This window comes from Daktulosphaira vitifoliae, unplaced genomic scaffold, assembly GCF_025091365.1.
Source record: "Daktulosphaira vitifoliae isolate Bord-2020 unplaced genomic scaffold, ASM2509136v1 Scaffold_4, whole genome shotgun sequence".
Classification (NCBI taxonomy): domain Eukaryota; kingdom Metazoa; phylum Arthropoda; class Insecta; order Hemiptera; family Phylloxeridae; genus Daktulosphaira; species Daktulosphaira vitifoliae.
In genome coordinates, this window is record NW_026099575.1 from 18,128,122 (window position 1) to 18,155,685 (window position 27,564).

At 24.9% G+C, this 27,564-nt stretch overlaps 5 protein-coding genes across 9 annotated transcripts; 2 read left to right on the top strand and 3 right to left on the bottom strand.

The window, feature by feature from the left end:
- The first annotated feature begins 2,917 nt into the window (after positions 1 to 2,917).
- LOC126904326 (rRNA N6-adenosine-methyltransferase METTL5-like) lies at positions 2,918 to 5,942 on the top strand. 4 transcript variants are annotated; one of them, XM_050683299.1, is made up of 5 exons: positions 2,918 to 3,053; positions 3,121 to 3,232; positions 3,975 to 4,078; positions 5,021 to 5,380; positions 5,442 to 5,942. In XM_050683299.1, the coding sequence occupies exons 4-5, from the start codon at positions 5,146 to 5,148 to the stop codon at positions 5,849 to 5,851; spliced, it is 645 nt and encodes a 214-aa protein (XP_050539256.1). In that variant the 5' UTR covers positions 2,918 to 3,053; positions 3,121 to 3,232; positions 3,975 to 4,078; positions 5,021 to 5,145; the 3' UTR covers positions 5,852 to 5,942. The 4 variants fall into 4 exon arrangements, with proteins under 4 accessions (XP_050539256.1, XP_050539258.1, XP_050539257.1 ...); XM_050683300.1 differs by adding an exon at positions 3,330 to 3,372 and having other exon boundaries at positions 2,973 to 3,232; XM_050683298.1 differs by having other exon boundaries at positions 2,973 to 3,232.
- A 1,208-nt stretch (positions 5,943 to 7,150) lies between these two features.
- LOC126904325 (ubiquinone biosynthesis O-methyltransferase, mitochondrial) lies at positions 7,151 to 10,508 on the bottom strand. Its single transcript, XM_050683297.1, has 7 exons — positions 10,342 to 10,508; positions 10,061 to 10,192; positions 9,861 to 9,987; positions 9,697 to 9,800; positions 8,302 to 8,434; positions 7,517 to 7,676; positions 7,151 to 7,310 (listed from the first exon to the last, which is right to left on the bottom strand). Exons 1-7 carry the CDS (start codon positions 10,392 to 10,394, stop codon positions 7,195 to 7,197), a joined length of 825 nt encoding a protein of 274 aa, XP_050539254.1. The 5' UTR covers positions 10,395 to 10,508; the 3' UTR covers positions 7,151 to 7,194.
- Positions 10,509 to 12,758: 2,250 nt separating this feature from the next.
- LOC126905558 (DNA methyltransferase 1-associated protein 1) lies at positions 12,759 to 17,358 on the bottom strand. Its single transcript, XM_050685379.1, has 8 exons — positions 16,738 to 17,358; positions 16,504 to 16,667; positions 14,445 to 14,672; positions 14,244 to 14,345; positions 13,979 to 14,188; positions 13,455 to 13,596; positions 13,186 to 13,340; positions 12,759 to 13,066 (listed from the first exon to the last, which is right to left on the bottom strand). Exons 1-8 carry the CDS (start codon positions 16,949 to 16,951, stop codon positions 12,899 to 12,901), a joined length of 1,383 nt encoding a protein of 460 aa, XP_050541336.1. The 5' UTR covers positions 16,952 to 17,358; the 3' UTR covers positions 12,759 to 12,898.
- A 4,237-nt stretch (positions 17,359 to 21,595) lies between these two features.
- On the top strand, positions 21,596 to 22,336 carry LOC126905562 (EKC/KEOPS complex subunit TPRKB-like). The gene has a single exon (XM_050685382.1). It carries the CDS (start codon positions 21,718 to 21,720, stop codon positions 22,243 to 22,245), a length of 528 nt encoding a protein of 175 aa, XP_050541339.1. The 5' UTR covers positions 21,596 to 21,717; the 3' UTR covers positions 22,246 to 22,336.
- An 82-nt stretch (positions 22,337 to 22,418) lies between these two features.
- LOC126905563 (endothelial differentiation-related factor 1 homolog) lies at positions 22,419 to 25,736 on the bottom strand. 2 transcript variants are annotated; one of them, XM_050685384.1, is made up of 6 exons: positions 25,718 to 25,736; positions 25,483 to 25,580; positions 25,370 to 25,421; positions 23,912 to 24,072; positions 23,751 to 23,844; positions 22,419 to 22,759 (listed from the first exon to the last, which is right to left on the bottom strand). In XM_050685384.1, the coding sequence occupies exons 2-6, from the start codon at positions 25,552 to 25,554 to the stop codon at positions 22,698 to 22,700; spliced, it is 441 nt and encodes a 146-aa protein (XP_050541341.1). In that variant the 5' UTR covers positions 25,555 to 25,580; positions 25,718 to 25,736; the 3' UTR covers positions 22,419 to 22,697. The 2 variants fall into 2 exon arrangements, with proteins under 2 accessions (XP_050541341.1, XP_050541340.1); XM_050685383.1 differs by lacking the exon at positions 25,718 to 25,736 and having other exon boundaries at positions 25,483 to 25,711.
- Between the last annotated feature and the right edge of the window lie 1,828 nt (positions 25,737 to 27,564).

Below are 27,564 nucleotides of genomic sequence, written 5' to 3' on the forward strand. Positions count from 1 at the left end.
CGGTTGATAAGAAAGTAGAGCAGAGAATGAGTGTAGCAGAGGTAAGAATGCTTAGATGGATGAGTGGAGTGACTAGAAAAGATAGAACAAGGAACAAGCATATAAGAGGGAGTATAGGTGTAGCATCAATCGTGGATAAAAGAAAAGAAAATAGACTTAGATGGTTTAGTCATGTTATGAAAGAATCGGGTTGTAAGAATAGTTATAGAAATGAATGTTGAAGGACAAAGAGGTAGAGGAAGACCAAAAAAGAGATGGAGGATGCTATTGAATGCGTTATGAAGACAGCTGATGTGAGAGATCGTGTCAAGTGGAAGTTTAGGATAAAGGTGGCTGACCCCAAGCAGTTGGGATTAAGGCGAGGAAGAAGAAGATATATTACACTTATAAATCATATAACTTGTTATCAGGGTATAAATAAGGAAATAGGAAATCATATAGCTTTTGGAATAACCGGACAATTTTTTAAAATTAAACACTACAGATTTGCATCGAAGCGTTTTTTATTATAGTGATTTTAATCATTGTCAGATATTATACTTGACCCAACTATGCCACTTCTCCACTGTGCTGGGTTTATTTTTAATTGAATTATAAAAAAATGGGTTATTTGAAAATTACTCAAATTAAAGAAAATGCATATGTATACAAAAAAAGATTTTTATATATTATAGTTGTTATGATTTAATACTATTATTGAGGTACTATGAATTGATAAATAACAATAATAAAATACAGTTATTTTGTGAACTACATTAAATTATATATTTTCAATGTATTCAAAAATTGAATGTAAGTATACATAATAAGATTACAAATAGATCCAATAGAGAAAATAAAACATAAGTGATGACATAAAATGTAATTAATATTATTTAGTATTGACGTATGAAAATAAAATACATAAACTACTTTTTCCAATTGCTGCGAGGGTACCTTATCAATATTATTACCCACAAATTATTTGTTTAATGTGAATCTTCGAACAAGATCACTTAATTTGACAAACAACACAACAATAGATATTAATAATTACTCAAAAAAAAAAAAATATCAACAAGTTATATTATTCTTATCATCACTCAGATTTAATACACTCTTAGTTCTATTAGATAAACATTAGTTAATGATAACATAGTTATTTTTAAAATTAGATATACATAAATGTAAAATGATCTTGTCAAATGTGCAACCTATTTTAACAATTAAATCAATGGGTCACTTTAAAATATATAAAAAATACATAATCCCAAGTGGTACACACCACATGAAATAAAATGGAATAATGTAAACATGTTTTCCAACTCGGACATCCATTTCTGACACTACTTAGTCAAAAAAGACAAGGGCATTGATTTTCTATTCATTGTAAACGACAAATCTTTGACTAAAACCACAATTTTGAAGACAGTGTAAATTAACAAAAAACCCAGCACAGGGGGGTCGCGGCACAGTGGTGACGTGGTATAGATGGATCAAGTATAATGATATCTGACAGTGATTAAAATCACTATAAAAAAAAAACGCTTCGATGCAAATCTTTAGATACTGTTTAATTTTAGAAAATTGGTGGACTATTCCAAAAGCTACATTATCTGCTAGTTCATTATTAATATCCTAATTAAGATAAAGTATGTAGAATGAAAAAGGGATTATTAAAAAATATTATTTCTCATAAAAAAATAATGTTGATCCATACACTTTTCAATATGTCATAGCATTATAAAGTTAAAAATGTAAAAAATAAAATCGAGAATTTTCACACAATAATAGCATTTGGTAGCCATTTTCACCGTGAAGATAAAATAAAGTCCGAAATTTTTTTTTTGCATAATAAAGTATATTACATTAGCTTTAATTTAAGATATATATAAAAGTGTCAGACTTTCCGGAACACTTTCAAAATTTAAGTTGAAAAAGTTCTACTTTCTACATGCATTTTTTAGATTTGAACTCCCTTCGCATATAAGGAAATGGTCGGATTTAAAAAAACAGTATGTCAAATGAAAGATGTATATAAATACTACTCCTCATGAAAAAATTGTACTGATCCATACATTTTTCAAAAAGTTATAGCATAATAAAGTTAAAAACGTAAAATACAAAATCGAAAATTTTCACACAAAAATAGCATTCGGTAGCCATTGTCACCGTTAAGATAAAATAAAGTCCAAAATAAAAGTTATAGCATTATAAAGTTAAAAATATAAAAAAGAATTTTTTTACAAAAATCGTATTTTTATTATCAACTTTGATGTCTGTTTTTACCATGAAGATAAAATAAAGTCCAAAATTTTTTTTTGCATAATAAAGTATATTACATTAGCTTTAATTTAAGATATATATAAAAGTGTCAGACCTTCCGGAACATTTTCAAAAGTTAAGTTGAAAAAATTAATTTTTTGTGAAAAAGTTGTCATTTTAAATACCCCCTGTGGGCAAGTAAAGGGTCACATATAAAAAAAAAAACCAAATGATAGGTAAAGACATTATGCATCTATAAAAAAAAACTATATTGATTTGGTTATTTTTAAAAAATTTATAGCAATTTTAAGTAAAAAAAATTGAAAAAATTTCGAAAATTAGCGATTTTTAAATTTGTAATTTTTTTGGAGGTTTCCCCCATTTACGGGGAACGAGGGCATTTTTTTCAATTTTTAAGGGTAATGTCTTCGACTAGATACAATGTGTGATCTTTTGACGTATCATTGAAAGAAATTGGTTCGGTGAGAGCTGAGAAAAAGTGGTAACAGACACAAAAAAAAAAAACACATCTTAGTAAAACCAATACCTTCTCAGCTTCGCATCGAAGCTAAAAGTAAATTCGCTGTATTATGTCATATGTCATATGTCAAAAAAATGAATATTTATGCCATGCAAAATCGATTCTTTTTATCAATAGTAACAAAATCAACTGCAGTATGTGATCGAATAACATAAGTAATTATGCGGTGCAACATGATACTGTTATCACTCGTTAAATGCTGGAAATATTTATTTATTTTTTTAAATAAATTTGACTTTAAGTACAATTATCCGATTTCATCTTAAGAGTTAAGTATACACAGTTTAGTAAAATTACATTCAATATAGACACTAATGAATTCTCAATTTCTCTAGACGTTTAAATCAAACATTAATTTATCATTTATATTCAGTACGATTAATTAATAAATAATAGGATTTGAAATTAATTAATTGGTAATGTCTTTTCCTACTCAAAACGCTAGAGGTAAACATTTTTTATGAATATATATTAATTTTTTTTTCAACTATTAATTAAATACTGTACACTAACCTATAGATTTTTATTTTGTTTATGAGTCAAGACACCAATCAATTTAACCAATAATTTAATGATATTAACTCAAGGTGGATAAATCTATGAATTATTTAAAATAAAACACTTAATTTATTTTTTAGTATTAATCTTAAAAATAATTTTTGACTAATTACTATACTCAATAAAATTCAACTTTTTTCGTAATATTAATGTAAATAAATGAGACTATAATAATTTTTTGTGTTAATATTGAATCTATCTTAAAAATTTTTAAAACTTAAAATTAGTTCATATTATGTTATTAATGCTTTTTATAAAATTTTAGAATAATCTGTCAAATTAAGCTTATTTTATAAACCCTTGAAGCAATGGCAATGGTTGTTGCAACATTTTTATTGAAGAGAACTTCTCCTCAACCTTCTCCATTCTTACCCAGGGTCCCTATCAAACTTAATGCCATCACTGCTTTTAAGTTGAGTTATGTAATGTTTATTAAAAATAAAGATTAACATTTTATTATAACTTTTTATTTAATAATCTCAGAAACAAAAATTTACAACCTTTAAATAGAAAATGTTATTAGGGTTTCAAATATTACAAAGTACGTGTTGGGTTCGGTTACATACATACATAGTTTACTGCTTTTATTATTATTTTAAAAAAATATATGAAATTTAAGCAACTTATTTAGGAATTCAAAATCGAAAAATACTTGAAGACTTAGAACAAAAAAAACAGTTATTACTCAAAACAGGTGCTGTTCCAACCCCTTCAGTTGTACATACAAATAGTCCGGTATTAAAATCTTTAATTAATTAATTCCTAATAATCTGTATGTTCATGATTATTATTTCAATATAACAAAAATCAGTAAACTAAATTTTATTTGTGTATAATTGGCATATTTAACATTATATGTAGTTATTATTTCTAAAAGAAAAATACATAAGCGTAAATAAAAAATAACTGGTATGCTTTATTTTTGTTATAATTTATATTTTTCTTAAAAAAAATGCTTATGTAATGATTTTTACTTTTTATTTTTACAATCATTTAGTTTGGATAACACTAATTGGATTGTTATATCTTGGAAATTTTTTTTATTTGCAATGGTTTACTATTACTTTCTGCACTAAACAAATGGGGTTTTTTCGCCACCGTAAAAGGGCACATATGGTCAACCATCCGTTCACCTACAGTGGTAGGCATGAATTAACATATCAGTATTGTCAACAACTATTTAAACCATCCCGCAACACATGTCCCCTGAAAAATTCTTATGAAATAATTTTTAATACATATATACAGAATATAGTAAAATGATGAAAGTAGATTGTACTCTGTTAACTTCTGCAGAGCCTAAAATTAACAAAATCAAAAACCAAAATTATTTTTATTAAAATATTGAGTTTCCAGGGCTCCTGTCAATATTTATTTAAATCAAATATAAGTGTCACTGAGTTTCAGGAGCCTAAAAAGACTTCTGAAAACTAGCAAATAGCAACTTGTCCCATTTCTCTTAAAAATGTGTTCATTAGTAGTTTTTTAGTACATTAATATATACATATCCATCTGGTTTTTTAGTTCATGAACTTACAGATCCTGTTAATAAGTTTTAGTAAAATTTTTTAACTATTATACGTAAATTTAAAAAATCTAGTATAAAACATCCATCTCTAAGTGAAAAAAAATGTTTTAGGGGATACATTTTCTTTACTGTTTTTAATTTATTTTTAGGGAGCATCAGACAACCATTTTCAGCGGACTCAAATTTTACAATCTACTGGGTTTTTTATTTCTACTGATTCAGCCTTTGGTAATTCAATATTGCCAGTGTTGCCTCGTATAGAAAAATAATTAAAATGGCTTGTATGAAATTAAAAAAACTACAATTTGCTCTTGAGGATATTGAAACATTTGTAAATCCAAAAATAGAACTGGAACAATACACAACATCTTCACATATTGCTGCATGTATTTTACATACAGCCCAATTTGTATATGGAGATATTTCTGAAAAATCGATTGCTGATTTGGGATGTGGTTCTGGAGTTTTATGCATAGGTGCTGCTTTATTGGGTGCTAATTATTGTACAGGTATTACAATATTAAATTTTATTTATCTTAAATCACTTTTAAAAATGATAATTATTTTTAGGGTTTGATATAGACCCATCTGCTCTTGAACTTAGTGTAGAAAATACAGCTGATCGTGATTTATCAGATCGTTGTGATTTTATACTGTGTAATGTTAAAAATATCAAACATATTATACAAGCTAAATCCTTTGATACAGTTATTATGAATCCACCATTTGGGACCAGAGACAAAGGAGCCGATGTTATGTTTTTGAACATGGCTATACATCTTGCTCGTACAGCTGTTTATTCATTACATAAAAAAAGTACAAGGGATCATATTATAAATGAAGCCAAGAAATGGGGTATTTACTCCAAAGTAATTGCAGAGTTAAGATTTGACTTACCGGCTTCTTATAAATTTCATAAACAGAGTAGTGTTGATATTGAAGTAGACTTGATTCGATTTACAATGAAACCTACAGAGTAATAATATAACATGATCCAATTTATAATTTTTTGAAATTACAAATGTAAAATTAATTTTCATTGAGTATATTAAATAAATTTATCTAAAATAAGTGTTATTTTATTCTTTACACATATTTTTAAAAACCATGAAATTTTTGTTAATTAGGATAAAAGTATTATGTCACATCCCTAACATTAATGTACTGTGTACAATAAAACAAATTTTAAATGAAATCATGTGAAAAAAAACCCAGCACAGGGGGGTCGCGGCACAGTGGTGACGTAGCATAGTTGGATCAAGTATAATGATATCTTAATTTTGATGTCTATTTTCACCTTAAAGATAAAATAAAGTCCGAAATTTTTTTTTTTCCATAATAAAGTATACTACATTAGCTTTAATTAAAGATATATATAAAAGTGTCAGACTTTCCGGAACACTTTCAAAAGTTAATTTTTTGTGAAAAAGTTGTCATTTTAAATCCCCCCTGTGGGCAGGTAAAGGGTCAGATTTATAAAACAAATATACCAAATGATAGATGAAGACATCAAGCATTTATAAAAAAATTATATTCATTTATTAATTTTTAAGAAAGTTGTGGCGGTTTAAAGTAAAAAAATTTCGAAAATAAGAATTTTTAAAATTTGTAATATTTTTTGAGGTTTCCCCCATTTACAGGGAATGAGGGAAATTTTTTCAATTTTTTTGGGTGATGTCTTCAACTGGATACGATTTGTGATTTTTTGACGTATGTTTGAAAGAAAACTGTTTGGTGAGAGCTGAGAAAAAGTGGTAACAGACACAAAAATTATCACATCATAGTAAAACCAATACCTTCTCAGCTTCGCATAGAAGCTAAAATATAGTTAATTAATCAAAATATACTTCATAATATAATTTATATTTATTGTAACATAGTATTATTTTTTAAAAATACTAAATTAATTTAAAATATTTGATGATAGTAATAAATTTACTGAAGTAATTATATAAAAACTAACCAACAATAATAACACAAATTTGTTAATTAGTATAATAATAATGTGTTGTTAATCCATTATTTAATTAAGTAAATGTATATACTACTAAAAGACAAAGTAACTTTAGCACTTAAACAAAAGCCTAGTGCACTCATATAGGTGCACAACATAAGTTCATTTAATGACAATTGTTAATAATTGAATTATCTATTTTTTTTGAAATACTTCATAAAATTATCTCTGCTTTTAAGAGTTTAAGCAAACATTTTCTATAAATTACTTTAGAAGTCAGATACAAAATGCTAGTAGCTTATATCTAAAAATAATTAACATGATCCATTTTGTTAGATGTTTAATTATTAACAATAATTAGTTTAAATTTTATTTATTTTTAATTGCATGTAATGCATAGGTTAAATTTGTTGTATTAGCCCAGCTCCAAAAATTTGTTAATGGATTGTAACTTAAACCATTTATTGACACAGTATTGCAATTACCTAAAAAACAAAAAAGAATATACTACAGAGTATTATTAAATGTAATTCCACTCATCATCACATTACATTATGTGGTCATTATGTATTAGTGATTGAATAATCATAGTATCACTTATTTTTAAAGAGTAAAAAATAATGAACTAAGACATAACCTTAATTCAAAAATATAAGTCAATACTGTTTAAAGTTTTATAGTATTTACTTACAGTTCATTTCTAATATAGATTGCAGTTCGTGTGGGCAAATAAATTTTTCCCATTCGTGAGTACCTTTAGGAATAATATCAAATTGTTCACCCAATACTACTATGTTCAACCAAGAAATGAAAGTTCTATTTGGGGTTGTAATAAAAAGTGATCCACCTGGCTAAATATAGTAATTAATTAGAAACATTTTTATAAAATTTTTAACAGTGAACTTGTAATATAACTAAAATATCAATTAAACAAAAGAAATTGACAGTCACTTAAAATATTACTACATTAATAACAATAACACTCATGCAAATTTTTCTAATTTTTTTGCAGAGCAAATAAATTGAACATACTCTTAAACAATAAATATCTACCCATTATTATCATTTATTGTTTGCCTCAATTATAATGAGGTAATGTCAGATCATAGGCTTGGGTAAAAATCCCTTTAAACAATTGTAAGAACTAAATAGTTGGTTAGAGGCTAAGGGGACAATGATGATAACATAAATACATTAATCAATTTAATTCATAAAAATAGATATTTATACAAAATTTAGCCTAGTTATGTACTTTCTATAATTTTTGATATAGCTCTAATTTTTCTAGTCTTACTTATATCAATTTGGAGCAAAAATAAATAATGTTAGATAAATAGTATAAATATAAATATTATGTGCAAAATCACCATAATTTTTATAAAAAAATCTTATTATTCAGAAATTGTCAGATGTATGTTATTGTTATTAATGTAGCAATATATTACATTTTATATAATACTTTTACGTTAATCATACTTTTAAACACTCAACACAACTTGTTAAAAAACTCTGTTTGTTTGATATATGTTCTATTACTTCAGATGATACCACTACATCATACATTCCTACATTATTTCTAACATGGTCTTCAATAGGCTCATTAACATATCTATTGACAGAAAAAAAATATTAAAAGATATAGTGCCAATCAGACCTCAGAAGTTATCCACATCTTTTATGATTGTTAAAATAAATTTTTTATGCTTTTATTCTTGAATTTAAAAATGTTTACAAAAACTTAATAATATAAGACAAATTGCTGACAAGTGAAATTCTGATGACTATACTCATGGGATAAGTACTTAAAATTTTCAAATTCAAAAAACTACATTTTCTTTAAAATAATTTAATCAAACTTTAAATGTTAATTTTACATAAACTTAAGTTTAAAATAATGGATTTTATAAACTAAGAGTAATGATATATTTTTTAAAAGATCAAAGAAGTATTACTAGTTTAAAATTAAAACTAATTACTCTCTCTCAAAAAAAAAAAAACAAGATAAATATGTATTTGCCAGATAACAGATATTGAAATACATAGTTGTGGTTTTTTTTTTTTTAGAGTATTTATTTTGGTTTTTAGAAGTAAGCATTTTGAATATTTTTTTATTTTTAGATTTGTAATATAGGTCATTAGTTTGTAAAACTGAAAACAAAGCATTTTTGTAATGTTTGGTTTAACTATGAATTTCTTGATCTATTATTACAAAAATATAATATAGTCTATTATTTGTAAACCTAGAAGTAGAACACTTTTGTAATGTTTAGATTAATTGTAATTCCCGAATTATTGTTACTATCAGGAAGTAAATATTTATAAACATTTTTGCAAATGATTACTATATGAATTTTATAAAAAGAAAAACAAAATATTTTAGTATATAAGATGAAATGGAATGAATTGAGGGAGGAGAGAGAGAAGACCTCGGGAGTACCGAAGGTAATCTCTTTCCGTGTGGTTCGTTTGTGACATTAAGTTTTTATTTTGGTGTATTATTTATTTATCCGGTTTTAAGTGTATCAATATTTTATGTTTTATTTTGATTGATTATATCTTTATTAACTACATTTTGCGTTATTATTGAACTACTATAACTATAAGTTTAGAACAAAAAGATTGTTCCATATTTAAATACAACAAAGTCATATATAAATACAACAAAGTGGCGCCCAACGTGGGGCTCGAACCTACGACCCCGAGATTAGAGTCTCTTGCTCATAGATTATACATACTTAATATACATTAAAAATTTTAATTTATTTAAAAATAAATGAATAAAATACTAAAATTATATTATTAGTACATCTAGAAACAATTGCATAATAAGTTCAAAGAAATAAAACTTACACATTCATAGAATTAACATACCTGATTTTTTTATGTTTTATTGATAAAGAGTGGTTTTTGGCAACTTCAATTAATTCATTGCTGGCATCTATTCCAGTGACATCACCATCTAAACGTGATAAAGCCTAATCCAATTAAGAATTTTAAAATTAACTTTTAAAATAAATAAAAAGACTTTTAATTACTTCAGTTAAAATACCTCCTCCACAACCAACATCAAGTATTTTAATATTTTTTAATCTACTAGTTGTATTCAAATTCATGGAATTAATATTTTTTGTATTTAATAATCCATTAATCAAAAATGATACCCTAAAAAAAAAAAGCGTATTAATTTTTTATAAATAATTTATCTGAAGTAAATTAATAGTAGTGTGTTTAGAACCTTAATGGATTAAGTGAATGCAATGATTTTAAAGGCCCTTTTTTATTCCACCAGTATTCTTTCATGTTAGAATGGTGTTCTATCTCATGGACATTTATAGTTCCACTATTTGCAGTATACTGCGAAAAGAATCTAAATTTAAGTTCATATTAGTGTCAAATTTTGAATCACAACTCTCTTGTCAACAACATTATATACAATTATTTATTAAATATTTATCTATTAAAATAATCATCCACAATTGTCTCTCATATTATTTATATTGAATTAATACATTTTACCTAATAACACAAATATACGTTGAGTTTTTAACTTTTGGTGTGAAAACGTTCATTATTAAAAATTATTTCTTTTTATAAACCATATAAATTAAAAAAAGTTAATTATTTTTTTAAAAAAGTTAAATTATTTAATGCAGTGATGATTTATGAAATAATTCTAGTGAATCTTATCATTTAGGCCTTTTATCAAATAACAGTATCAATTTTGCACACAGTAACAGCACAGATTATATTAAAAAAATCTGAGGTAACAGTGATTAAATACACCATAGATATACGCAGTGTTGCCAGATAGAGGGAAATTTCTCGTAATCTCCTTAAATTTTTTATTTCAAATAAATGTAAATTCAATTTTCTTTTATTTCTTATATATTGACTATTGTATTTTGACCTTTATAAGATGAAATTCTCAAATAATATTGGTTTTATCAATAGTTATTCCCATAATCAATAACATTTAAAAACAAAATATGTTGTAGAATTCATTAACATATCGTTTCAAAATACATTTTTCAAATAAATCACTACTTTTTGCATTTAAAAATTGATGATAGTTTTCTGAACAAATGTCCATTATCATAGGTGACAAATGTCTCATATTTAGCAGCCGATAAAACTATATCAACCCTGAAAGCTGTAAATGATACTGCTGAAAGGGCTGTTAAGTTGATGCAAGATTTCATGGTTTGATTACAGTCGAAGAGGAGCAAAAACAATTTTTGCTGTGGTGTATGCAAGAACATAGAAAATTATACCCAAATTCGAACAAAGAAACTCTCAAATAGAATATCCCCAATAATAATTTTTTATAAGTACTAGCATTGTAATTCTAATTTCTTTAAAATAAAAATAAGCATGATAAAATTATAATTTCCAGTTAGTATTTTTTAAATTTGTTATGTATTAGCATAAACAGAATTTGACTACAAGAAATTTAACCAATAATACTCATATATTTTGTAAAAATAATTATTAATCATGTTAAAACGATCTCCCCAATGAAAATTTTACTCATTACTTTTTTTTAGACAATTAAAATTTAAACAATTTTTGTATGAAACATTATTTCTTATTATAACCGGTTCGTCAGACATGATGCAATATTCGTAGATATCCCAATTTCGACAATACTTATTTTTCAATTTTTCTAGAAAACTAGTGGGTTTAGAAGAAAAATGATAGAAATCTAAGTTATACAAATCATTTATATCTACAATTTATTTCCTATACATTTTTTTATGAGAGCACTAATTTACGAGTTAATGGCAAATAACAGAAAAACTACCCCTTTTAACTAATTTTCAACCTCAAGTCGGCACAGGTTAAACTTGTTTGATCGACCTGAAATTTTTTTTGTATTCTTTTTTATATGTATACAAATAAATTTGAGGGGTATGCACTAAGCATTTCCGAAACTTTAAAATTCTGGGATACCCTAATATATATATATATATATTAACTTATAAAATTGTAATTTTTTTTATAAATCTTATACTTCTAAACATTTTTTGTTAACATATTTTTTTTTAATTATACTATATTTTTAATGACAATATGAGCAAATTTTATAATCTTTGCACCATGCAGTAATACTTTATATACATTCACAGGTTTATATAGATGCCATTGAGATTACTTACAACTTGATAAACTTATGCTGTTTCTAAATAATAAATTTAAAAATAAAAGACACATATATAGTAGTACATTTATGCTTAAATTGACCCTAATGTAATTAAAAATGAATTAGTGATGTTATGGACCTTCACTTTTAAGATCAAATTGAATCGAACTTTTAATTTTTCAATAGTTTCCTAACCGAGCTGAACAATCCAAATATTTTATTGCATTTGATTAATTTTTAGGCAAAATATTTTTTTTATCGTTCTTCAACAAATTCAGAACGATATTGAATTTCACTAATTTTTGAACCAATTTACAAAGAAAAAGTTCGGTTCTTTTTTTTTCAATTTTAAGTTTGATATTTGAATTCAACTGAACATCTTAAGTTCTTTTTGAAAATTGAAGAGTTCATATATCACTAATCATTATTTTAAGGTAAATGAGGAATGGCTAGCATTAAAATAATCACCTTGTATAAATACATCTTTTCCCTATCACTCAATTTTTACTATAATTATTGAAACCACCAAAACATTAATATGTTTAAGATGAAATACACATACTGTACTGAGAGATTGTGCACTAACAAAATTAAAAAAAAAGAAAAAATAGTGAATAATAATAATATAAAGAATTATTTTATACTTATTACAAAATTTTTAAAGAATGTTGAAATCTGCTGATGTTATTCCATATGCTAAGTACCATATAAACCCTTCCATTTACACTCATGCTTCAAGTTCACATTTTTATTTATACAAAAATAATTTACTTTAATCAATTAAAAACTAAAATTTAAGAAATCAATATTTATAATTTATATTTTGTAATTTTATCATACAAAATTTAATATGTAATGGTATCTTAAAGTTACTTAAAAATATTACAATTATAGTTATAACATTTATATTTAATAATACATTAATTTAGAATTTTAAATAATGTCTAATACACTACTAGGAATTGGATCTGAAATTGAATTAGACAAGTCCATTGATTGATCTTCCTCCTTTTTATTTTCATTACTTTTTACTCCAATTTCATCTTCATCGACACTTAAGCTAGCAAGTTCTTGCATTAATTCAGGAGAAATTTTTAAAATCTAAAAAATAATTAGTAACTTTTTATGCAGATTTATAGCTATAGGCGTAATTAAAATAAAACTTTTGGTAGGTCTAAATTTAATTTTCTCCTTCTTAAAAAATAATTCTCTTAACTTACACCTTCAGGATTAAGTGTTTCATATTGATGTTTTAAGGTTTGCAATTCAAATTCACTAGAACTACAAGCTGCTTTAAGTTCGTTTAGCAAAACGATTTCATTTCGTAAATCATTATAATTCTGGCAAATATCCTCAGTTGGAATAGGATTAAGTTCTACAAATAGATATTAGCAATAAATACAAACAGTGTATGTTAAACAAAATAGAAACCAAGTTCTTATACAATAAATATACAGTACATAAAATAATATAAAATTTGTATACTCACTTATTTTTAAGGATTGTAATGCTTGCTCAACATTTTTTACTTTCTTTTGACTAACATTAGCGGGTATTTTCATTCTTTGTGATCTTGTAGATACACCACTATTCTTAATATCAGGAAATTTTATAGTTGTAGCCTCAAAATTCTATGTAAAAACATTTATTATAATATTTAATATTTAATCATAAATATGTTTTTATTAAGTAAAGAATACATATTATGTTAAAGGTTTAATGAAAATTTAATTTAAACCTATGTTTGTATCTTACATTAGTTATCTTTCAAAATTGTTATAATCAAAGGGTACAGTGCAATAATGGGCAATAAAAGTCAGTGTATAAATTACTATGAAGTCTTGAAATTGATAAAATTTCATTTTAAATCATTGATGAAAGAATTTAGGTGTACATGATTTTTAAAAATAATTTGCCCTGTATTAGATTATGTCACAATTACATGTCTGTCAATTATATCAAACTGTAGAAAATATTGTTCTTGATTATTATGATTTTAATTATAAAAATTACATTAGGATCAACTCTTGTTGGCCTGACAGTTACAGGTAAACGCTTACGATGATGAGGTGTCTTTTTATCACTTTTTAAGCTTTTTCGACTCTCATTTTGTTTGTCAACAGCACTTATTAGTTTCTGTAAATCTTGAGTCTTACGATCTCTTTCCCGTTTTCTTGCTTCAATTTTTCTTTGTTCTTGTATAAGTATTTGTTCCTCTTCAATCTAAAAAATAATCAATCAGTTAATTATAAACCATTGCTTATAGTTCAACATATACTTGTTTAGGAGTTCTGTTATAAAGTCTTTCAAGCTGTTGCTTTCTACGAGTTTCGTGGTCTGCATCATACATTTTTGTTTCATTAACATTTCCACCTCTTATCTAAATAAAAATATATTATTTAAATCTACACTAACTTAAAAAATAGCAAAAATTGTTAAAAATTTACTTTTAAATTGAATTAATTATTCCAAAACTTACTTTTGTCAACGTGTTACATACAGAATAGTATCTATCTTTTAAGTCTTCAGTAGTTCGTTTAATAGTATTTTCATATTCACCATAATTCCACCGACCTTGAATGACTATAAATCGTAAATCAAATCGTTGACACATGTCAAATAAGCGGTCAGTTTCTTCCCGACTCCATGACTCAGATTGTAAATTTTCCTTATATTCAGTTTCAGTATACTTCAAAATTTCAATTTTCTACAAGATTAAAATTCAAAAGTACAATATAAATTAATTTGTCCTTTGAAAAAAATTAAGAAATTGTTAGCATTAATGATCATTTAATATGTTGTATTAGATAACTATTACAATTTTATGTACTAAATTAAATCAATAAATATTAATTCTTTATAAAAATTTCAAAAAGAATGTTTTAGATTTTAAAAAACTTTACAAACATTTTTATTAATGGCTTAAAAATCCTATTGAGAACTAGATCAATCTCATAATAAAAATCTTGTCCAATTAGATTTTATTAATTTATTTAAATAAATTTATTAATTGATTTAAGGATGCAGAATATTGATAAAAAATCTTAGACACACTAATTAAGAAAATAAAAGCCTGCACATATTTTTCATTGGATTTATTTTTAGTAGAGATATATAAGTAAATCTGTTACTAATTACTTTGTCACTAATAATTATTGTAGTTGCTTTTTTTAAAGTAAAATAAATGGTGACCCGGGCCATACCAAAAGTATACTAATATTCTGCACACAAAATGAAAACTACCAATAAATGTATTGTTTTGATTGGCATCCTACGCGAAAGTATGTGTTTAGTGCTTAGGAAAGTATCATTGTTCCCGAAATACATATATGCTATTTTTTTGAAATTATTGTGTCTTTTTAAATTAAGTATTTTTTAGTTTTAAATTAATTATTTTTATTTTAATTAATATCAGCCAACAGTGATCAATTTTTGTTATTTAACTTTTAACTTAGTTATTGCCTACCTTTGTGTATAATATAAAATAGAATTACTTAAATAATACTTTTGATAATTCAATCCTTTAAAAAAATAGTTGTATTATATATCTTATTATATAATAGAACAAGGAAAAAAACGCATTTCTGGAAAAATTACTTAACGTGCTCGCATTTTCAAAATTTTTTTTTTCAACGAAAGTACTCGGTCAGCAGACTCCAGGAAAATTTTTGCCGCTCGTGTTTTAAAATTTCGACCATTTTTGAGAAAAACACTTGCTGACGCTAGCGTTTTACGACTTAAAGTTTGAAATTTTCATCAGACCCACCCAATGACATTCCTGAGATATGATAAAAAAATCAATTCAATCCATTCATTTTTCACCGTTTTACGAGCTTTTTTTTTTTTTTTTAAGTCTACGCGCTTGTTTTTAATATGGGCATTGATTCATTTCTGCTATTATGTTTATTATGAATCTTAATTATATGGTGTATTTTTATTAGGACACTATTTTGCATTTGCACATAGCACTATATTTTATCGAGGAATATTATATGTTATATATAAATATCAAGACGGTTATAATTATATAAGTTTGTACTTTCATTATCAGAACAGTACATTATTAATAATCTTTTTTTTCTCATATATGATGTATTAAGTAGAGTAAAAGCTTACAATGTTATTTCAATTATTGATTTTTGTTGTACCAATTTAGAAAATTATTACGAAAAGAAATTTCCTCGAGTTTTCAAATGAAAGGAATGCAGCTGCTTATACATTTTTTGGAAAAATAATATAATTAACTAATTATGTTACCCAAGAAGATATACAAGTGGATAATTAAGAATATTACATGTTAAACTAAAAAAAGACAGTTAATGTACCATAATATTTGTATTATGTTGTATTTGTTCCTATAAAGCTGGAATGTATGGAAAATTTTGTAAAAATAAGACTTGTAAACAAATATTTTAATAAAGTTAAATTAATAGAATTAATTTCCTCTCTGATAAAATAGCAGGTAAATATTTAATCTCACAATTAGCACTAGATAATAATGTACCAATATAATATAATATTAATCGTTATAATAAAACCTTATTAAATTTTGCAAAGGGATATTCTTTTCCTTCATCTGCCACTCTTCGCCAATGATAAAAAGCCACCTTATCTTCACGGGCTGGATTAACAAAGGGAGTCCATATCCATGGTCGAACACGTCTCATCCCTAAACGAGCTTTTTGGAGTTTATAAGTAGGCCCTAAAACAACAAATTTAATAAAATAATAAAAATTTCTAATCAAAACCTGAAATAAAAGTAAAATTAATACCCGTTTCTGTTTCAATAACAGGTGGAATATCTTTTTTGTCATTATATAGTAGTGCAAAAACTTCACGTGCCATTCCCTCCGGTCTTCGTGTTTGCCTAGTAGCTGATGGCAATGACATTTTTTTTTTAGTTTGTACACCAAGTATATCATCCTTAGAGACCTGTGGTCCTGCATTGCGATCTATGTCTAATATATCACGGATATCTTCCGACATTTTAGAAAAATACAATAATTTTCAATTTCCTTACAAAATGTGAAGCATTAGATTACTATATATTACATTAAATAATATTTATTTCATAAAATCTTAAAATAATTAATCAAATTGCTCTGTATTGATTGAATTATTGAAAATAATTATGTATTTAAAAACATGTTCAAACTTGTATTTAAGATAACACAGAAAATATCACTTCAATGCCAAGAGCGGCATCAACTCCACTGTTTATCAAGAATATTGCTTATCAACTAATTGAGTACATAGATGAAATACACATTGATAGGGCACGTCAACCAAACAAGTGGTAACCGATTTTTTGTTAATTTATACCTGTAAAGATAGCGCTATATATCCTCTTGAGAAATATTAAATATTTAATAAAAACTGTCTACATTGTTGATATTTAAGTAATAGCTACGATTATCCATAGTAAAATGAATAAGAAGTATGCTCGATCAAATTAGTGCGCATGATAAGCCTAGGGGTAAAATATGTAACCAACAATAAACTCAACGTGACGTCACATGTACATACATTGCGTTGTATATATTCTATATTAAGGGGCACTGTCCCGTTATAGTCAAGTATTTTAATGAACTTTTTTTAGTTAATTTCGGTTTTCAATTTCATTTATAATTTTTTTATTATTATTATTAACTTCAACTGTGTTGTAATACATCTTTATTGTATTATCTGCTACACTGTAGTAGTTTATAAACCAAGATTTAATTCGTTGATAAATCTAACCTGAGAAAAACTTTAACTGCATAGTAAAATTTTACTATGTTTAACTGCATATAAATAATTAAATATCAATTTATTGTGTAATTACTTACAGTAAGTATAAGTTGTTACATTATTTATAAAAAATGTAGTTTTAATGATTATTTAATAAATTTTTGAATTTTTTTTTTATTGCTCATTTCTCGTGATGCAAGTTTTTTTATTTATATTCCGTATTCTAAAATATATTTTTGTTCTAATAATGAAGTTTTTGACTTCATCATCCACCAAAAGATTATCTGAATTACATGCTTTTTTAGTTAATTCCAGTACCTCCTTTATTAAGCCTGGAGTTTTTCTAATATCATCTATTAAAAATTTAATCATAGGTATGTAAAAATATTTTATATTAACTGTATTTCTATAAGTACCATTTTCATTTAATTTTTTAAAAATAGTTCCTATGATTTTTCCTAAATTTATTAATGTAGGTGATGGTTGTCGTAATGTTCCAAATTATTTAACCTCTATGCAATCATTAGGTTCATTCAAATTATCTACAAGATTCGGATATTTGTATTCAAATTTAAAAGCTACATATCCCCATTAAATATGTTAGGCTGTCCTCAAATAAATCTGATGGATTATATTTATTATTAGCAGCACACTAAAAAAATATACAATGAAAAGGTACTAGAAATATTGAAATATTATATTATATAATTTTTATATTATAAAAATAAAATAAACATAATCTATATTTCAAGATTATATTATGCTATCTCTCTCATTCACTTAATAAGTAAAATAATTTCTATAAATAATGTTGATTGTTTTTTAAAATTCACATTAATTAATACTCATTCATTTTTTTAGAAAAAAAAAATGCTATGCGCTATGTTTTCCAAAAATGTACCATCTTAACTTAATGTAATATATTTAATATTAATTTCTTAAGTTAATGTGGTGTTAATTCAATGTTAAAACATAAAAAAATAAGTCTGCACACTAGTTAATATAGCTCACGTTTAATTAACGAGGTACAAAATCCTAATTTTTCATTAAAATACAAAAGTTACAACAAAAAAATGCATAGAATCTAAAATAAGTATCCACGATTAAATTTATTATAAAATATTATTGAATGCGTTGTTTTAAAGTAATTAATATAATTATGACTTAAAAATTATGTCTATCATATATATTATATCAGAATTATCAATTTAAAAATCGCCCGGTTTTAAAGTGCATTCGGATGCGGTCGTATTTCAACGATCGTATACGAATGCACAAAAACACAAGGCGATGCACTTGCGCGTACTACGACGAAAATGCTGACTGTGATCGAGCATACTTCTTATTCATTTTACTATGCGATTATCAATGTTTGGCTAACACCCCAAGTGGATAAGAATCAATTACTATTAAAAGGAGATTGCTTATTTTATTTAAATGAAACTTTTCGTTATAAATATAAATTCAATAAAACATAATATGTTTTTTATTTTATAAATTTTTATTTATATTTGACTAATATTTATTTATTTTTTAATTTTCTCTTAGTGTTGAAGATCTTTACTGATTATATAACAACTTTTTCGCTACCGATTTGTCCACTGTCAAGATTTTCATATTATTTAGTATTTAATTTCTTAATGTAGTCACAGAATAGATTAAACCAGAATGGACACTGATAAAAAAATTACATGTATTCTTATGAGAGTACGGTAATTTTGAGCTTATGTCGCTCAGTGTTACCATAAAAACAATAAAATAAATAATTGTATGCATATAATTCATTGTACTGTACAATAATTGTACATCGGCGGTTGATTTGAACTCTAAATGTATTATTTACATGCTAATTATTTTAGAAAATTTGCATAGTAAATTTTTTGGATTTATTTTATTATTATTTCTAAACATATAACACCATTTTAAAACTTTCAATTAATGTTTTCATTATGTGTAATTAGTTTGTTTTATTATATTTTTTATTTTATGTATATTTAATAAAGACTTATTTAGGAAAAAAAAATTATTCAATATCCACATAATATTAAATTTATTTAAAACATATATTACAATAATTTACAAATATCATATACATAAATAAATAATTTATAGATGAGTTAAAATAGACAATTTCCTATTTTAATTTTTTTCTCAGACATTAAATTTTTATTTAAAAATTTTATAGCTGTAAATATTCTAAATCTTGTAAACAAATTAATTAAATACAATTTATCAAAACATTTACAAGGGTGGTTAAAAGGTACATTACAAAAATAATTTTTTAATTCGGCTCCAACTCCATCTACAATAGCAAGTGTGGAAAAGTTATTAATAAAAATATTTTCTAATTCATTAATACCAATATTTACCATATATTTTTCATATTTACCAATAAACCATTTTTATAAACATTGTGTTTACAAACAAACCATTAATAATGGTGTTGAACAATGTGACCGTATATAAAGAAAAAAGGGAATACATTTTTATTTCTTAAGTGGCAACACTGAGCGATATAAGCTTGTTATCAGCAAAAACTAAGAGTGTCACTTCTGGTTTAATCTATTCTGTGATGTAGTGTACACTCTCAATAATAATATCGTCGTTATCAGTTGTTGACCGGCATTCGACGAGACCGGTTTGTGTTGTGTGTTTTTATATTAAAATGTTATTCTTCTAATAACTTGTGCATTTAATTTATTATAATAATAAGAGTAAAAGGATCTACAACACTTAACTTGCCAGTAATTAATTTAAGTGTGATATTAATTACTTATTACGCATTTTATAAGATTTTCATGTATCAAAATTATTAATTTATTTTTTTCAAAGATACAATAAAATATTTAAAAAAAAATGGACTTAATTACCCATTGCATTGATCGATCATCCTTCGGGAAACGGAGAAATCTGAGATTTGGGTTTTCTCTTATGTTTTAACCGTAATTTAAAAAAATACACTTAATTCCTCGTAATGTACTCATTATAATTATATAAATAATAATACAAATAAAAATATTAAGTAGTAAAACCATGCAAAAGGGGACCTCAATCTTCTAGTGAATATATGTATAGTGATTAAGGAATAAGGAGGATTTTTTATTTAGTTGAATATTTTTACATTGATAGGTATTAAAAACAACACAAAAATAAAAATAGGCATAACTATTTTAACAATAAGATATAAACATCGCTAATACATCCTGTTTTTAACGCAAATATAATCCTGGCGCCAAGATATCGTTAATATTAAATCGTATTCTTTACGTGGTCTATAGAACAAATTTCTTTATTAGAGAACTTTAAATAAAATTTTAGAAAAAGTTATTTTAAGCAATTTAAATTCCTCAATTGACATACCTTTCTGTGGTATTAGGGCACAGCTCCCATGATGATTTTTCAACTCCTCCTAATTATAAAATAATCTATCTGTCACTGCCTTCTTTTTAAAATAATTTATAAAAATATTTAGTCTTGTATTGTAATACCACATTTTATGTAAAAGTCCTATTACAGATTCTTAGTATAGTATTAAAATAAAATTTTAATGAAAAAATAATTACAAAGAGTTAAAATCATAGAAAACCTTACATTTTATCATAAAATGCAATTAACGTGATTAACAATCACTGTTTTATAATGTACATCATACATTAATTTAATAATAATTAATAAATTAAAAATACTACGTATATTTCAACCAATAGAAGCACTTGAAATTTACGCTATCTATCAGTATATATCGCCTGCGTCCAGCGTATCGTTTCTTTGCGTCCATTCCTGATAAAAATTGAACTGTCAAAATTATGTACGGCGTGATCTATGTGTATTTAATCTATGTACATAGTTAAAAAAATATGCTTATCAAGATAATAGATTATCACTAAACCAAGTACATATCGATTATTTAAGTATTCAATGAATTAATTTATTCAAAATTCTTACGTGTATTAAATTTTTTCTCTGGAATTTAATCATGTGTAATTAATTAGTTTTGCTAAAGTGTAAAATAAATTAAAATTATGATTATATACTCTTTAGAAAATGGAATGTATTTGGGGATATCATATTTTCAACATGTTAAAAATGTTAAGTGGTTGAAAAATAATATTTCTAAATATTTTAAAAATCGATCTCCCGTTTTAATTCGTCGTTCGCTAATTGTTGATCCATTTCAAATTGTAGTTGCTGTAAACAATGCTTGCCTAACGTATGATAATTGCAATATGGTTACAAAAACCTTGGCCACAGAAATCTTATTCAACTTATCTTCAACTAAAAATATTAGTCAATCATTAAATGATTGTAGTGCAGCTAATGAAGACGACGAATTTATTATTGCAATTGTTTCTGAATTGAATGATGTCGCGGAAATGAAAATATTTAGTGAAAAATGTTTAGATGGCCAAGAAATAAATTCATCAAATATCACAAAAAATGTTAATACAAATTTTGTCCAAAGTTATTATAATATTAATGAAGAAGAAATTAAGAATTGTAATTTACTTGATTCAATTATTAGTAGAATAGCCTGTAAATATATAATATAAAATGTAAACTTTTTTACCAATTCTTTAGTTTTTATGTACACTCGTTTTTTTTGTTCAATTCTTGTAAGTCATACTGATTATTAAAGAAATAAAAACTAATTTCATTAGATAACTAACTTCATTTATTTATGAATGTACTTTTTATTGTAAATTAGTTTATTTTAGAATAGTTAANTGTACTTTTTATTGTAAATTAGTTTATTTTAGAATAGTTAATCAAAAAATGAATTAGATTATAATATTTAATATAAAGATTTTTTTTAATACAGTGAAACAATATAATTGCAAAAATTTAACATGACAGTTTTTAATTATAATATTAGTTTAATACAAAGTAAAACAAATAATATATAAAACACAGTTTTATGAAGGTAGATGTTGGTCACAGTATTATTCAAGAATAATATAAGATAAATCAGTGACTATTTAATTTTTGTACTCCCCCAAGTTCGTCACTTTTTAGAACTAGGGGGTAGAATTGGTTTGCCACGATCTTTTCCCCTCAATTTTAATTCTGAAATAAAAATTAAATTTTTAGTAAATCAAAGATTAATTCTTAAAATAATTTTAATCTTTATTATAAAAATATTTTAGATTATTTATAGTACAAGTAAAGCTGAAAATATTATTAATATAAATACATTTAAAGATTTAGACAAGTTAAAAAGGTAGTGTAAAATTACACTCTATTTTTAAAGTATTGCACTATAATGATAATATGCAGATAATTAATCACTATGTTGTACGACCATTAATATAGTTTGCATTGGAACTGTTTAGACTTCAGCCCCACAGAAATATTTGTAACGGCAACAGAGATAACAGATAAAACACTGATATGTAGCAAATTAAAAAAAATTTATCACATTTACCAAACATTACATGACTCTTGCCTTTAGTTACCAATTACTCAAGTTTTGCTTTCATTAATCATATATTACAATGAATAAGCTTTTATTTAAAATGATATAGATATTCTGTTATCATTAAAAAAATGACAAAATTAGCCATTTTTAATAATAATTATATGATTTTTTTGTTACAATGCCCAATAACTTCTAGAATTCAAAACTTGAGATAATTTTTATTAATGATTAGATTTTTCGGATGATTAGGAATATTAGACAAATTTTGAATTAATCCCTCCAGTTTTTAAAAATTTATTTTAATATAAATTGAAAATTAAAAGTATCAATATAGATGGTTTTATAAAAATTGTAATTTTTGGTGAAATTTCCCTTTATTGAAGACAATTTTTCAAGATTATGGCATTGATAGTTTCAATTAGATAAATTTTATGTATAATCATTTGACATATCTTTAAGCAAAACTATCCATTAGGGGAAAGATAATTGTGTAATGACACACAAAAAAAAAATAAATAGTAAACACAATAGTTTCTTAGATTTGCATTGAAGTTAATAAAATGCTATTTAATAAACTTTTAGTTTTTAAATAAAAATTGTAATATTTACTATATAATAAAAACTATTCCATTATCTTACCAAGTACTCTTTCAATCTTACTAATGATTACTTGATTAGGTATTCCACGTCCAGCCTCATAATCTTGAATAACTTGTGGTTTTTCGAATATTTTCTATAATTATAGGACACAATAAATTTACTAGATTCATTATAATATCACAAAAAAAAGATTTAAATACAGTAGCCAACTGTTTTTGGTTCAAGCCTTTCTTTAAACGTCCCTGCTGAATAAGACGACCCAAGTCTATTGGAACCGTTTCATGCTTCAATTCTTCAGTTTCTCTATCCAACTTGGCTGTATTTTTTGTAGTAACTTGATGTTTATTTGTTGCAGCACCCCCTAAGCAACAACATAAAGATAATCTAATGGAAAGTATCTATGAACAATTGATTTAGTAGAACTAAATTATTTAACAACATAAAGAAAGTAACAACTAGTAATTGTATGGACATTACTTCTATATAGCAAAACAGAAAGAAAGAAAATTTTAAGTAAAAACATAACATTTAAGTATTTATCCTTAAAATCATGATTAGAAGCACATGGAATAATCAATAATGTTCTAAAAAATCATAAACAGTCATTAAACTAGAGGTATAAAAGCAGTTTAGTTCTCACACAATTTTTTTTTACTGATTACAAATATGCAAAAATTAAGTTTCAGCTAAAAATAGTTGAAAAGTTATTGCACTTAAAAGTTTGTGTATAATGCTGAGTGCATGTCATTAATAATGTTTTGTTTATATTTAAATAAATCATAAATCGCAATAAAATCAAGAATTATTTTACAATGTGCACATCAAAAAAAATTGTTGAACTATGTTAATGTAGACATGTCATTATACTAATATGAATACCTCTATTTTAACTTTAATCAGATTATTTACTATAAATTAGTAATTTACTCTATATTATAACTAGAAAGCTTAATTATAGGCTTATTTATGGAAAGCAACAGATACAATTTTATGTAATGTTTCAGACTTATTGGTTTAAGATACCTTCAGTCTGATACGTTTAAATGAGACTAGAGTTACTTATCTCTGGGATTTGGGTGTAATGAGTCTCCATCCTACAACAATCTTATAGGGACTCAATTTTTGTCATCTGACCCAACGAATGACAAAATTTTTTCTAAAAAATGATATATCTTTAAAAAATGCATATTGTATTGAAAGAATTCGAAAATTTAAAATTAAAATCAAAAATGGAGACGCAGAGACTTCCCATTTATAAAATAATAATTTAAATTAAAGTACTTTTAATTTAAACATTTACCTATAAAAATTTTTAACAAAAACTACAAACAAAAAAATATTAATAGTGTGCACTCTGCCTAACAATAGACAATAGACAGACTTAGGACTCTTAAATGGCCCAAACAAAATTTATAAATACATAAAACTCTGAGATTTAATAATAAGCATAAAAAAATTGAACATAAACTGATTTTGTTTTGAATTACATACCACGGAGTAGTTCACGTTACACATAATTTACTATTACATTATGACCTATCTGTATAAATAACTGAAACCTTCAAATTAAAATACTGTACCATAGTAGTTAAATAAGCAATTAAATAATAATTTAACTAACTATTTAAACAATTATTAGTAAAAACATAAATATTTACATTTCACTTGAGTTTCAATAGTAGCACCTTCACGTCTTGCTTTATTGATGGCCTATAATAAAATACAAAAAATTAATAAAAATAAGGATATTTAAGAAATATTTATGAAGCACCTGCTCGGATTTCATAGTAGATGGCTTTGGAGGTTTCTTCCTCAAAATAGTCACTGTATTCCAATCACTCATAGTAATGAATTTATTTTCAAATAAATCTGTAAGATTAAAAGATAAAATACCTTTTATCTATTTTTTTTTAATATCATAAAAGTTATAAAATAGTTTATTAGCTAAAATACAAATGAATTTATTAACAACTTCAATACGCAATAAACAGACTTAAAATGAATACTTTATTTGACGTAAATAATGTGGAGAATATTTTGTTGATAGTTGAATAAAGGTTTATTGAGGCTACCATTACCATATCAAATGTTATCATATCTCCGATTCATTATTAAACATATGGCTATGTACATCCACAGACTTTCTAAGTACTCAGTATGACGTAAATACTTCAGTGATTAATTTGTCAATACTGTATATTTATTTAAATTGTTCATAATACATTATAACATATTGTGTTATTTTAATTTTATTTGCGGCATATAAACTTAAGAATCATGAAATATGGCTAGGTATAAAATACATTATGATTAATGATCACATTTTATGTTTCGAAAATTTAAGTGATCATCTCAATAGTTTCGTTTAAAAATACCGATTATAATTTAAAATACTCTATTTTTTAAACAAGACTAGTATTTTAAAATAGATTTAATGTTTTATAATTTTTCATCACAAAATCATTTATACTATTAAAATTAACGTGCGTGCACTTGTGTTAGTACTAGTCAGTAACAAAGTGTACCGTAAAAGGTTTTTATACCAGTAAGGATGTGTTGCTTTATGTGATCGATTTTAATTAATTATTAATTCTAATATTTCCTGAGGCGTAGTTATGGAATAATCTGTATATTAACAGAATTAGTTGGGTATTTTAAATACCTAACGCTCACTATACTGATGGTTAATTAACAATATCACCATGGGCGCCCGCAGGGGGGGTAAGAGGAGACGTTTGCCCCCCCTGGACTTTGGAAATACATTTTTAAAAATTATAACCAATCTGATTTAAATTTGTATAATCTGAAAATTTTTATTTAGTAATGACTCATGAATATATATAATAGTTATATATATATATTTTGCAATTTTCAGTTAATAAACACTTTATTTAATGTTACTTTTTGGTATTTAATTTTTTTTGGTCCCCCCTGACAAATTTCCTGCGGGCGCCCATGAATATCACATACATTAAACGATCACAAATTAAATTTAGATTTTAACACTGCATTCAGAACTTAAAAAATTATATCAAACTTGAAAATTAAAATAAAATATTGATATTTTCCGTTTCTTTTTTGCAATGATTTTTTAAATACATAAACATAGGCGTATAAAGAATTTTTTTGCAGTCGTGTCAACGGCGGCGAGGCGAAGCAATAAAACCCAATTTATTCCACCTACAAAAAATTATAAGTGGTCGTAGAAACATGATTAATATGTCAAATTAAAGATGATAAAATCATCAAAATCCGCGATTTTTAATAAACCAATTTAACAAATTTATGAAAGTTTAAAAAACGTAAACTTAGAAAAGCTATAACTTTTTCAAAAATCATTTATGTACGGATGTAGATAATTATGTTGTGTTTAATCTGATTTATTGGTGTCTCTGCGACCACTTAATCCTGTTCTATATTTTTTTCGAGCTAAATATATTTATATTAATAAACCGTTTGGTTGGGTGCTATAAGTACTACCCTTGTACACATCTGTAAGTTTAAAGGAAATTATTTTTACAAATACTAGAGACACCAATTTTTCATTAATGGTAGTAATCAATAGTTTTTACCATTTCTTTTATTTCACATTATAATATTTTAATTATTAAACTCTATATTATAATGAGTCACTCAGAAATTAATAAAATTAGGACTAAAATATTTTGTAGGAAGGTTTAATATCAAAAAACAAAATAATAGGCAATTCCCTCTGAGAGCACACAATTAATAATAGAATATATTTTTTTTAGAATAGCCGATAAGATTTCCACTTCTTTTAACTTTTATTAAACTAAAAACATAACTTTATTGTATTCTAAAATATATCATTCTTCAGGTAACATCAGAGAAA

Excerpts from the sequence above, each read along its gene's own strand:
- LOC126905558 (XM_050685379.1), bottom strand. The coding sequence starts at position 16,951 with ATGTCGGAAGATATCCGTGATATATTAGACATAGATCGCAATGCAGGA. Across the intron at positions 14,673-16,503 it reads CCTTTGCAAAATTTAATAAG|AAAATTGAAATTTTGAAGTA; the intron begins GTTTTATTATAA and ends TTAATCTTGTAG. Across the intron at positions 13,067-13,185 it reads AAACACTTAATCCTGAAGGT|ATTTTAAAAATTTCTCCTGA; the intron begins GTAAGTTAAGAG and ends ATTATTTTTTAG.
- LOC126904325 (XM_050683297.1), bottom strand. The coding sequence starts at position 10,394 with ATGAACGTTTTCACACCAAAAGTTAAAAACTCAACGTATATTTGTGTT. Across the intron at positions 8,435-9,696 it reads ATAAAACATAAAAAAATCAG|ATATGTTAATGAGCCTATTG; the intron begins GTATGTTAATTC and ends TTCTGTCAATAG. Across the intron at positions 7,677-8,301 it reads GTTGTGTTGAGTGTTTAAAA|CCAGGTGGATCACTTTTTAT; the intron begins GTATGATTAACG and ends TACTATATTTAG.
- LOC126905563 (XM_050685384.1), bottom strand. The coding sequence starts at position 25,554 with ATGAGTGATTGGAATACAGTGACTATTTTGAGGAAGAAACCTCCAAAG. Across the intron at positions 24,073-25,369 it reads TATTGAAACTCAAGTGAAAT|GGGGTGCTGCAACAAATAAA; the intron begins GTAAATATTTAT and ends GTTGTTGCTTAG. Across the intron at positions 23,845-23,911 it reads ACCAAAAACAGTTGGCTACT|AAAATATTCGAAAAACCACA; the intron begins GTATTTAAATCT and ends CTATAATTATAG.
- LOC126904326 (XM_050683299.1), top strand. The coding sequence starts at position 5,146 with ATGGCTTGTATGAAATTAAAAAAACTACAATTTGCTCTTGAGGATATT. Across the intron at positions 5,381-5,441 it reads GGGTGCTAATTATTGTACAG|GGTTTGATATAGACCCATCT; the intron begins GTATTACAATAT and ends AATTATTTTTAG.
- LOC126905562 (XM_050685382.1), top strand. The coding sequence starts at position 21,718 with ATGATTATATACTCTTTAGAAAATGGAATGTATTTGGGGATATCATAT.